Source organism: Psammomys obesus, unplaced genomic scaffold (genome assembly GCF_907164565.1).
Source record: "Psammomys obesus unplaced genomic scaffold, mPsaObe1.curated_primary_1811, whole genome shotgun sequence".
Lineage (NCBI taxonomy): Eukaryota > Metazoa > Chordata > Mammalia > Rodentia > Muridae > Psammomys > Psammomys obesus.
Window position 1 is genome coordinate 12,673,693 of NW_026596117.1, and position 11,439 is coordinate 12,685,131.

General features: G+C 44.4%; 1 protein-coding gene across 1 annotated transcript in view; it reads left to right on the forward strand.

Moving 5' to 3' along the window:
• Nucleotides 1-6,407, forward strand: part of Usp46 (ubiquitin specific peptidase 46) — a 69,462-nt gene extending 63,055 nt beyond the window's left edge. Inside the window, exons 8-9 of the mRNA XM_055629333.1 lie at nucleotides 2,387-2,465; nucleotides 3,017-6,407. Of these exons, the coding sequence (XP_055485308.1) occupies nucleotides 2,387-2,465; nucleotides 3,017-3,118 (181 nt within the window). The 3' untranslated portion in view covers nucleotides 3,119-6,407. The remainder of the gene's footprint in view (nucleotides 1-2,386; nucleotides 2,466-3,016) is intronic.
• Nucleotides 6,408-11,439: the final 5,032 nt, after the last annotated feature.

The window sequence follows — 11,439 nt, forward strand, 5'->3', positions numbered from 1 at the left end:
GGATGGGTAGGCATCTTGGATGGGGATGAGGGAGTGGACTAGCAAGGTCCAGGAAGGTTGAGCAAAGAGGAAATAGAAGCATTGATGAGTGAGTGGGGTACATAAATGCTTTCAGTTTGGGTTTCTGTGGGGCCCCAGTTCTATCCTTGGGAAGAGCATTGGGGGCAAGGCAATGACCTATTCATCAGATAAGGGGGACTAGGGAAGGCCAGCCTCTGGAGTCATCAGTTTCTCTGATGGGGGTACAAGGTCTGAGCATCCCTGGCCACAAGGAGCAGTGAGTAGCAATTCTCACTTGTTACTAACTCTAGTCTTTTTTTTTTTTGTTTGTTTGTTTTTGTTTTGTTTTGTTTTTTTAATGTAGGAAGAGACTGGGGTTTGAACTCTTGCTTCCTGGGTTTTGTGCCAGGACCTGAGCCTCTCAACATGTCATAAACACCGAACGTACACACAGCATGAGTCCTGCCCTTACCAAGTTTAGAGTCTGGTGGGAAAGATGGATAAGAAAGGCTACACACTGGCCTGCATCCCCAAGCTTAGCCTCTGCCCAGTGACTTAAGGACGATGAACTGGGCTCAGAGATGTACACAGGAAGAAGAAAGAGAAAGTGATGAGCGATGCTGGCTCAAAGGACAGTGGCCGGTGAAGGGTTGTCTGGGGAGGCTGAGTGGGTGGGATGGACCATGAATACAAACATAGAAGAGGCCCTTGTCAGCCAGTTACAGCAAATGCGGGGGCCACGCACAGGCTGAGTGGTGGTGGAGGGGCTCAGCAGGCTGCAGCTCAGGAGAGGGTAGTGGTGGGGTGGGAGAGCAGGGCCTGAGCGTGTGCAGCATCTTGTGTGTAAAGAAAGTAAAGGGTGCGGAGGTGGCTTAGCGCAGAAAGTGCCTGCCTCACACATGAGCGCCAGAGGTCAGAGCTCTGGAAATGGGGGCAGGGGGGCAGGTGGGTGTGGCGGCCTCCCTGTAATCACTGGGCTTGGGAGCTGGAAACAGGGAGCTCACCAAGCAAGACGGCTAACTAGAATACCCAATGGGCGAGGACGCCGTACCAACCTCTGGCTCGCACCCACATGCGTGGCATGCACTCATGTACTTCTCCCACACATGGTGGGTGATGAGAGGGAAGAATTTTCAGCCTTTCAATTCTGTATGTCTCTTAAACAAGTCTAGATTTAGGATTAAGGTCTCCATTATGTGTAAATCTAATCCAACCGTGTGGTGGTAACTTCCTTGTTGGTCTGCCTAGCATAGTGTATACACCTGTGCGTCCTAGTCGGTGGAGTTATGCATTCTGAAACTCAGATCAGATCCTGCCTCTGCCGAGAATTCCCTGGCATCTTCCTGGTGTGCGCTCAAGGCAGATAGCACTATGCTGTGATGCCGGGAAGGTCTGTCTGTCCCTTTGACCCTCTCGCCCCTTTGTCTTCCCCTGGAGTTTCTTGGCTTTAGATGGTTCTGACTTCTGAGCTGACTGGCATGTCTTTGCTTTCTGCTCTTCTTTCGTCCCCACCCCTGCTTGCAGAGAGCCCCCTTATCGAGCAGCCTTTCCTGGCATCCTGTTTTCTTCTCTCGTGTGTTTATGTGGTTGGATTGTTTCTAGCCTACAAGACCCCCACTGCAGTCACCTCTGTCTCTTTTGTAATGTTACAACAAAGTACCCATCTGAGGAAGTTTAATACAGCATGGGTCATTGGCTCGTAGTTTGTTTTTTTGGGGGGACGGGGGTAAGTACAGCATTCTAGTACTGCATCTAGACTGGGCTTTCTTGCCACATCAAGGCATGGTAGAAAGTGTCGTGTGGGGAAAGTATGCAGAAGAGGGGAAGTGGGGCTGATCTCTATGAGCTGCACTCTCATGTGACAGGAGAACCAAGATCAAGGTATTCCTTCTGAAAATATCCTCAAAACCCCAAACCAAAGCAAAACCCAGAAACAAAAGGCCCATCTCCTAACTCTTTTCAGTAAGAATTAAATGAATAACTCAGAAACTCTGGCATTCAACTCAACCTATAGCATCAAGTCCCAAAAGAAGGGTGAGGCACGTTTATCTTGTTCGCCGTCTTTCTGGCACGTAGTAGGTCTGCTGTAATTGTGTTTTCCCCACTGGGCCTCTGCACTGTGGCTAGCCAGTACCCAGGTACTCTGCCGGAACTGTGGACTTAGACAAAAAATCTAGTCCACGGTTCTTTCAGTTTGGAAACAGCATATCCATACGGTGCACAGGCTAGATTTGACCCTCGGCTTCAGCCTGCGGGGACCTGAGAGCACAGGTCTGTGCCACTGTGCTGGCTGTATGTGACGACATTCGAATTTTCCATTGGTCGTTGGAATGTTAGAAAGAAGTGTGTGTGCACCGGTGACTTTCTCCCCCTCGTTCTCTTCCAGTGGTCCTAACCGTGGCCATTACATCACCATTGTGAAGAGTCACGGCTTCTGGCTGTTGTTTGACGATGACATTGTAGAGGTGAGTGTGCTTGATGACTCTCTCGTGGGCCCAGGGCAGAGAAGGGATTTGGGCTGGGGTGACTGTTGCAAACGTTACCTAAATAGACCTGCTTTCCCGTAGTATGGAAATATTTAGATCACATCTATGTACTTCGTGCATTAATTTTCTTGTAAAGGAATATTATAAATTCTACCCTCAAAGGTGGAATCTGCTTTAACCCACTAGGGTAGCTGTTTGAATACAGTAGACACTAACAGAAATAAGCTCTGGTGAACTGAAAGAACTGAGCAGCCTCTTGGATTACTATCTGAAAGACAGACTTCCTAAGTTTTTCAGAGGGCACTAATGGTTACCGTGCGATGGAAGGGTGTTTTGTTTTGTTTTGTCTTGTTTTGTTTTTTCTTCCCCCAGCAGTTTGCATTTGTCAAATGTATCAAATGAATCATTTACCAATAAAGGCTCTTAATTGCATTTTTATACCAACTAGTGTTTCTTACCTTTTAGATTTTGTTTTCCCAGGAATCACTGTAAATGATTACATTATTTTATTTTCTTTTTCTTCATTGCAGAAAATAGATGCTCAAGCTATTGAAGAATTCTATGGTCTGACGTCAGATATATCAAAAAATTCAGAATCTGGATATATTTTATTCTATCAATCAAGAGAGTAACCTAGTGGAGCGTGGGACTAGTTCAAGCGGGGAAATCCTCAAAGCACTCTAGCCTTGTTTCTCTTCAGACCTTCCTCTCCCCCAGCGGCCCGCTGATGTTATCACTCTGATGCCCACTGCTCTGGCAGTGTTAAACTTTCTTCCTTTGTGTTTTCACACGCAGCACTACTCCTGGTTCTGTTTCGGTCTGAAGTAGAGTTAACTGCAGTTGGATTATAGTCAGATGTATATGAATAACTGTTGCTAATTTTAAGATTGGGGTGAATGTTATGCCGCTCGTCATGTCTGGCTAAACTATAGTGACATTTCTTGGAAACGTCACGGTCCATTTTGAGTGTTTGGTAGACTTCCTGAATGGTTTCCAGGGTGCCGTTTCCATGCATTCCTTTGACACCGCCCTGGAAACGTTGCTCCCCGTTGTTAGCTTGCCTGCCTCCTCCTCTGACGGGAGGGGTGGGTACATAGATGTTCATCCGTTAGGGCTGCAACCATAGCTTTAAGTTTGTGCAAGTGAAAATGTTTAAAGGTGAATGACCTTGATGCTGAAATCGTCCTCCACATTGGAATAGGGTGAAGAGAGGCTGTCAATGGTGGCTGGTGTTTGCACTCAACTGTGCTTACCTAGCTGGTAGAATCCCAGGGGCTAAGACATTATGGAGCTCAGGGCAGGCAAAACCAAGAGGAAGATGTTTTTATGGATAGTGAAAAGTTAATTTGTCTTTCTACCAAAAGCCAAGTTTCAGGAAACTAATGCAATGCTGTTCATTTCTGGTGACCGTTTTCTTTCATCAGGTCCTGTAGTTGTATTCTTCTCATATTTTTGGCACTGCTAAGCTTTTCAAGCTGTCTTTCCAATCCTGCTGATGTTTTGCCATCAGTGGCATAAGGGCTGAGACACTAGTTGACTGCCTCTGGTACATCTCTCTCTAGCCAGTCAACACCAACATCCTTCTTGGACGAGAAAGATGAATCAAAAACTCTGTTCACCTTGACAACCATCAGCAGATTGTACAGTTTCTTTTTTTAAACATATTCCTTCTGTTTATGGAGGCGCTGGTGAGTCCCGGGGCTAAAACAAAACTGTCCCTGAAAGGAATACTGGAGTTAATGGAGTGTAAGGTGGGTCACAGGAAGTGTTAGGAGGTGGGTGGAAGGGTGAACAAGATGGCAGCTGTTTCTCTGGCTCAGATTCCTAGAATGCTCGACAAGACATTTTCCCGGAAGAACCTCATCTCTTTTCCCTTTTGTTTTGTGTGTATTTATTAGAGCATTTGCATATTGGTACCTTTTATTAAAAGGATTGATTTGGTGTTTTACTGTTGGGTTGATTTTGGTTTTCCTACAAATACTTTGAGTCATAGATCTTGGCTTCCTTTGGGACATCAGTTGACTTCCATATACTATACTATACTGTGAACGTGTTACGTTGTGGCCTAATGCATCAGCAAATGAACATGCAGACTCTTGGCGTAATGTGAACTAAAACTGCAGTTGAAAATGTCAGTGGCCATTTTGCAACAATGAAGAGGATAGCACTTTATCTAGGTGAAAACTGGACTTTTTATTTTCGAACTATTTTGAACTGTTTGTGACCCAGAACTAAGCATGCTGACACTTCATTTGTTCATGCTTGAAGGGAGATGCTTCATTCACTCTTCACTGGAGAAGACGAAACAGGGTTATTTCATGTTATTGTCTTATGCAAGTGATGAAAATGGACCTTGCCTTGGTTAGAGGCAATGCATATTTATAAATATTTTGTCTTTTTTTTCCTCCATGAAGCATATTTATTAATCACTTCTCTTGGAGGTGAACCTTCATTCTTTAAGGAAAGGCCCTATCCAAATGAAAGTGATTGATAGAGGGAAATATTTGTACACATACAGCCCATATATTTGACTGTGAGTTACAAAGGTTAAGAAAATGGTTACTGATTTCTAATATATTTGGAACTGATCATAGAACAAAAACTATTAAAATTATCTTTGAAACAACTCTTGAAGTTAATTTATTAGACAAAAATGTTTCAATTGGAAGCCCAAATGCTGTTATAAAGTTCAGCACATTTTTCTTTTCTTTTCTTTCTCTATCTTTTTCTCTTTTTTTTTTTTTTTGTGATAATGTAAAGTTTCCCCAATAATATAACCAAAGTCACTGCTTTTAATAGAGAAAGTAAGTTAAAATTCAGTATTCATGAAAAGGTCTTTGGAACAGAAAGAGATAAGCGTGGAGATTATGATACTGACTTTCAGTTGGTTGTATGGTACAGGGAAGGAAGTTGGAGAAGACCAAACATGAATCTCCATCAACACTCCATCCTTTTTCAAATGCTGGACTCTCTGGTAACTACTTACCTCTTTTTCAGTAAAGAAAACACGAGGCAGCTCTGTTCCACCCCCATCATTTTTCTTTTCATAGAGAAATCATGTTCTAACTTGCCGTCCCTTGTTCCTAGCGTAAAGCAGGGAATGACAGTGGCGGTGAAGACCAATCTAAGGTCACAGTGATAGCACAGAGACCCAGCAGCAGGCCCCCACATGGGGGCTTGTGCGTCCTTTCTCCAGCAGGAGCGGGTAAGCCTGCTGCATTTCTCTTAGTTTCTGTAAAAGCTGGGTAAAAAGAAATTTAAGTGTCTTTCAAAAGACTTTAAAACTTTTTTTTTTACAAAAATGAAATGTTTGTTTTGTTGGTTATTTGCTAGTTTAACATCTAGATTAGGGTACAGTAGGCTAAATCTTTTGTTTCAAAGCAAACTCTAGTAAAATGGTGATGTGTATAGTCCTGTTACATTGATGCATTTTTTTTTTCCATTCCCAGGCATCATCAGGTAGACTGGCTGGAAGAGAGCCAGGAATAATACAGTCAGGGTGTCAGTCTGAATAGGAAGCCATTCCCATGTGGTTTTATGTCCTGGTTATATTCTGGACTTACCATAAAATGGAAAATGACAGAAACAGTCCCTGTACATTTGTCTTCATGGGTACCCTTAATCTCATGGGCATGCCTAACTCGAAAGTCTGTTGTAACTGGCGCTTAAGGCTTATTTTAGATACTGGAGTGTAGCTTTATTATGGATGGATTTTATCTCTTAAACATTTCATTTTGATCAACTTTGTATATTCATGTGTATTAAAATATCGTGCACTAAATGTTTCCCCCTGGTTTGCTGTTCTCTGGTCAAGGCATTTGCCAGTACCGTGTGATTAGCTCATGCTAATGGCATGGGCCAAAGAAAATTATTGCCTATTTTTCTGCCTAATTAAATTTCTGTTTTCTAGTATTACATTAATTTATTCTTGGCTTCTATTTCTGTAACCAAAATAGTTGCTGTATGTGTGTGGCATTCACTTGATTTTGTTGCTTAAAAAAAAAAAAAGCTTGTAGTTTTTATTTTAAATAATCTGCATCTTTGTTTTTTTGATGTGATCAATTCAAGCACTTTAAGTAATACTGTCAATCTTATGACACTTCACTCTAACACTCTACCTCTAGAAGTGTTTGCAAGAAAAATTAATAAAATAGGGATTATCTTCCTCTTAGAGAACCACATCTAAATAATGCTGCACGTGTGCCCTTTAAGTCCTTGGCATCACATTTGAGCCAGTGGTGAGTCACTGTGCAGGGCGTTATTCTGAACTGAATTTTGAAAAATCTGAAGAAGATTCAGCATATTGGACTATGGAAACAGCACAGTCGAGTTGGCAAAATCCATGTCCCGGGGATAATGTACTTCATTCTGTGTAACAGAATCCAGAAAGTGCCATTGGAGAAACACCACATTGAGAAATTCAGTGACGAGAATGGGAGCACCAGCTAGTTAGACTTGACAGTGAATTCCTTGTGTGGGACTTTTCTAGCTATAACATACTATTCCTAAAATAAGAATGTGGCTTCCAGCTCTGAAGCCACTGTACTGGTTTTCAAAAGCAGGAGTGTGCTCGTAGGCCTGGACCTTCTGGCCTGATTCGTGGGGACCCTACCTTCCAAAATCTAAGGTGGACGCTGTCCACTTTGGACCCATGTACATGAATGAATAGGTCCTGCCCTGTTGTCAAGAGCCAAGTCCACTGTCATGGGCTTCTCTTCGCAGCTAGTGACTTCAAGGGGTCTGTGTGTGGACTGGAAATTGTGACTTGACTTGAGTCTATGACTAGGCCTCAGTATCGAAAGACAACCCTACAGGCCAGGAGGAGGGACTGGCAAGTGACTGCAAGTCTCCTTGTTCCTGAATCTTTAGTTGGGTTCATGTGCTTGAATCTGACTGGACCAAGAGGCTGTTGAGAAAGTCCCTGGCTTCCAGGACAACCAAAGGAACAGGAGACCTTCTTGGGAAGAAGATGTTCTTTCCTGGGCTTTGTTTTCTTCCTCTGTCAAATGGACTTCAAGTGTAGGCCTGTCACTGCAAGCCATTCAGAGAATTGTTTCTGGAGAATGACAAGCCACCCTCTTCATCCAATGTTCTTCTGTTTTCATGAACGCTTCAAACTTTAAGAGGGCAGGAGATACAGCTCTGTTGAGAGCACTCGCTGCTCTTGCAGAGGATCCGGGTTTGGTTCCCAGCACCCACATGATGACTTATAACCATCCGTAGCTGTAGTTCTGGGGGATTTAATGCCTACTTTTGAACTCTGTAGGTGCAAGGCCTGCACATGGTACACACACGTTCAGACAGAACACTTGGACACATAGTAAGATCAATCTTAAGCAAGCAAGCAACTGAAATCTTTTATAGAGAATCCCATTTCCATGGCCTCAGCCTTACACGAGTGTGAAAATGCTGAGTTATGCTCCTTGAGGGTAAATTTTTATTTCAGGGATAGTACTCAAAGCGGAGTTACCTTTTCCTAATAATGCCTCAGGTGGAGGGATTCTTAATCTATTATTTAACACGTGTGGAGGCAAAGAAAGATGAAACCGATGGAGTCCCCTTTGTTGTTTCTTGCCTCAGAAAAAAATGTGTGGAGGAAAATTTAAAGTTGTAGAGATTCCACACAAGGGGTGGGCAAGAGCGTTTGGCCAAGGTATTTTGTGCCAATGGCACCAAGCAGGCCTTGGGGCCCACTTTTTCCTCGATGCCTTGAGCATTGCCTTAGTTTTCTTCTTAGCTCCTACTGCTGACAACAGAAAGTGCAAATTCATTATGCTTCGCTAATGGACTGGAGTAGTTTGCTTTTTCATCTCGTGATAGAATCAACTTTCCGGGCTTGGAGAGAAGGCTCGGTGGTTGAGAGTACCGCTTTCACAGAGGACCTGAGGTCGCTTCCCAGCAGCTCACAAATACCTGCACCTCCAGCTCTGGGGGCATCTTACCCACATGTCTGTGCACCCGTGATTAAAAATAGATCTTTTAGAAAGTCATTCTTTTCAAAGTCCGGATGATGGCTTCTGTGGACTCCAGTGTGGATCTTTTCCACACAGCTGGGTTACATCATTACCAAGTCATTCGGCTCTGTCCAGACTTACCAGAATGAAATAGGGCATAGGGGTCCTGATGATCAGGTTTATTGGCTTTCTAACAAGTGTTGGTATTTTTTAGGTGCCCATCTGAAAAAAAAACAGCTCTCTGGAATTTGCACACAAGTGAATGATTAACTTCATTGTAGTGATGAAAGATCAGGGTCGGAACTTACATGAGAATGTAAAGAGAAAAATGCCTGATTTTATGTTCATTTCTCACATGGCTGTATTTGTTAACATTATTCTAACACAGATTTTTTTTTTTTTTAACCTTTCATCTCTTGAGTAAGCATGAGGGTTTGTGTGAAGCAGAAAGGCAGGCAGGTGTCATAGGCTGTGGTCCTATTTTGTTTCATGTCCTTGTGACAGTGGGGATTTGGAGATTAAAATGGAAGTTTGGATCTGGCTTGGTTGGAAGCAAAATAACTCCACTGAAATCACCATTTCTATATATTCAGCCAAGTCCTCCCTGTGTGAGCCAACTCGAATGCATTCACATTCCAGAGCTACCTTAATGGACCTTGCCAGAGAGAATTCATGTCCTACTAAAAATAACTACCAGAAGAATCAGGGAGTGAGCTTGAGACATACAGAAATCTAGGTGTATGTATATTAGAGTGTTTTCTCCAGGTAGAGAATTGCAGCCAGGTGAGGTGGCACATGCCTTTAATCCCAGCACTCAGGGAGGCAGAGGTAGGTGGGTTGATGTGAGTTCAAGGTCTGCACAGAGAAACGGTCTTAAAAAAAAAAAAAACTGCTTGTTCTCATTCTCTGTTTCTGTCTCTTTGGCTGTGTGTGTGTATGTACATATGCCAGGGGTCAGCCCTGCATGTTGTGGCTCAGGAGTGGGACCCCTTGCTTTTTGAGACAAGGTCTTTTACTGGGAGTGAGGCTAGGCTGACCGGCCAGTGGGTTCCTGAGATTTGCCAGTCTCTGCCTCCCCAGTACTGGGATCTCGGTTGTGTGCTACTGCATCTGGCCTTTCTGGGGTTCTGGGGGAATTAAACTCCAGGTTCTCATCCTCTCCCAGCCCTGGGAGACAACACCACCATAAGCTGTCAGCCTGGGTGTGACGTCTGTGCCAGGTTGTATATAGAAGACTTTGTCTTTCGAGGTTGTGGACAGATCATCTCTCGGGATGTTTACTCAACATCCGAGGCTCTAGCTGATATACCATCTGAGGAGCCTATGGTGGCTGGTGAAGTAGGAACGTTCTGGAGAGCCTGTCCTTGGGTGAGGGCCTGTGTAGGATGCAGGAAGTTTGGGGGAAGATTTGGGGAACAAAGTTAAGTCTCATTGCTTGGCATCTGGTCTTGGGGTACCCTGCCCACAATTTGGGTCTGGTGCCCGCTCCTTTAAGGGACTAGGATTAAACTCAGGTCTTATGCGTCACAGGCAGTTACTGTACTACTGAGCAACCCTCTACCCCTTTCCTAAAGCGTCAAATGACACCCAGGGCACAGATGCTTAAGGGAATGAAACACAATTGTAAAGTAATAAAACCATGTAATAGCTAGTTGTTCAAAGAAGTCAGGCCCCAAAGACTTCTGTACACACACATGTATACACACACATGCTCTTCAGCGTGAAAAAGCAGCAGTTCTCTGCGCAAAGATGAACTCTAGCATGCAGAGACCTTTATTACAGCAACTGAGCGTAAAGCCAACACTAAAGTGAGGCAAGAAAGGGAAGATGCCTGCCGACAGCCAGGAGCTAGCCTGAGAAAGTTTCACCTTGGATGCTGACAGGAGCGAGCCTGCTGCTCAGAGCTAGGCCAGGGAGTCTTCTTGCCTGCCACAAGCAATCTCACAGAACAGCAGCCTTAGACAAGGTCATGCTGTGACCATGATGAACTAAGACAAGAAACGTGTGTACTTCATAATCTGCTCTAGACACAGGTGAGGACAAGGTCACGGTGTAAATGGTAAAAATGCTAACATCGCTCTCCTGATCTGAGCAAGGAGGTACTGATTTACCAGTTCCCACCATACCTCCTTTTGCGTCTGACCCAGATAAGAGTAGCAGGATTTACAAAAAGCCATCCCCACTTCCTGATGGTACCCAGTCCTGAAGAGCCACTGTTGCCCTCCTCCATGGTCCCAGCCGGAGCTCAGGTTCTAGCTCTAAAACTCCTTTAGGAGATGGCCAGGGTTCTGCAGGACAGTGAGTGCTGGACTCAGCTCAGCTTCGTAATTGTGTGTGTAGTCTGGCTGGAGGGTTATGACAGGAATGTCCCAGAAAGAGAGGGTAAGCCACTTCCTGTGCTTTGCTGGTGTCAGCTGGAAGGAAAAGAAAGGACTGCAGAATATACCACAAGTACAGCCATTCTTCTCTGAGGGGTTGGTTGTATTGGTCCAGACATCAAGACTTCCAGCTTTGAGTAAGTAATGACTTTAGTCTTCCCCACCCTGTAGCAAGAGGATCAACAGAGCAGAGCTTTGATGGATAGAAGCCTTTGGGAAGCGCAATGTCATGAGTCTCCACACTGGCTCTGGGAGTCCTGTGATTCAGCTGCGTCTGTCTCCAGAACCTTTGAATTTGCTGAGGCATCAGAATCCCCACTGAACCCTGAAGCAGGGACTTGAGAGCCTTCCCCGTGGGAGGCTGGAAGGCTATTTCAGGAAGCCCATTCGGCCTCAATAGAAATGGCCCCAGTCTCTCTGGATCTTACTATGTACACTCAAAAGCTTTCTATAACCCTAAACTTGGACTTGAACCACATACAAGTCCTATGTGTAGAGGTGACCCAGGACACAACCATAGGGTCTGGTGCCCTCTAGTGCGAACAGCCTGAAACACCCCCAAGCTTTCTCAGAGCTGTCAAACAGGTGCTTTTATACAGTCTATCTACGGGTCTTCTATTA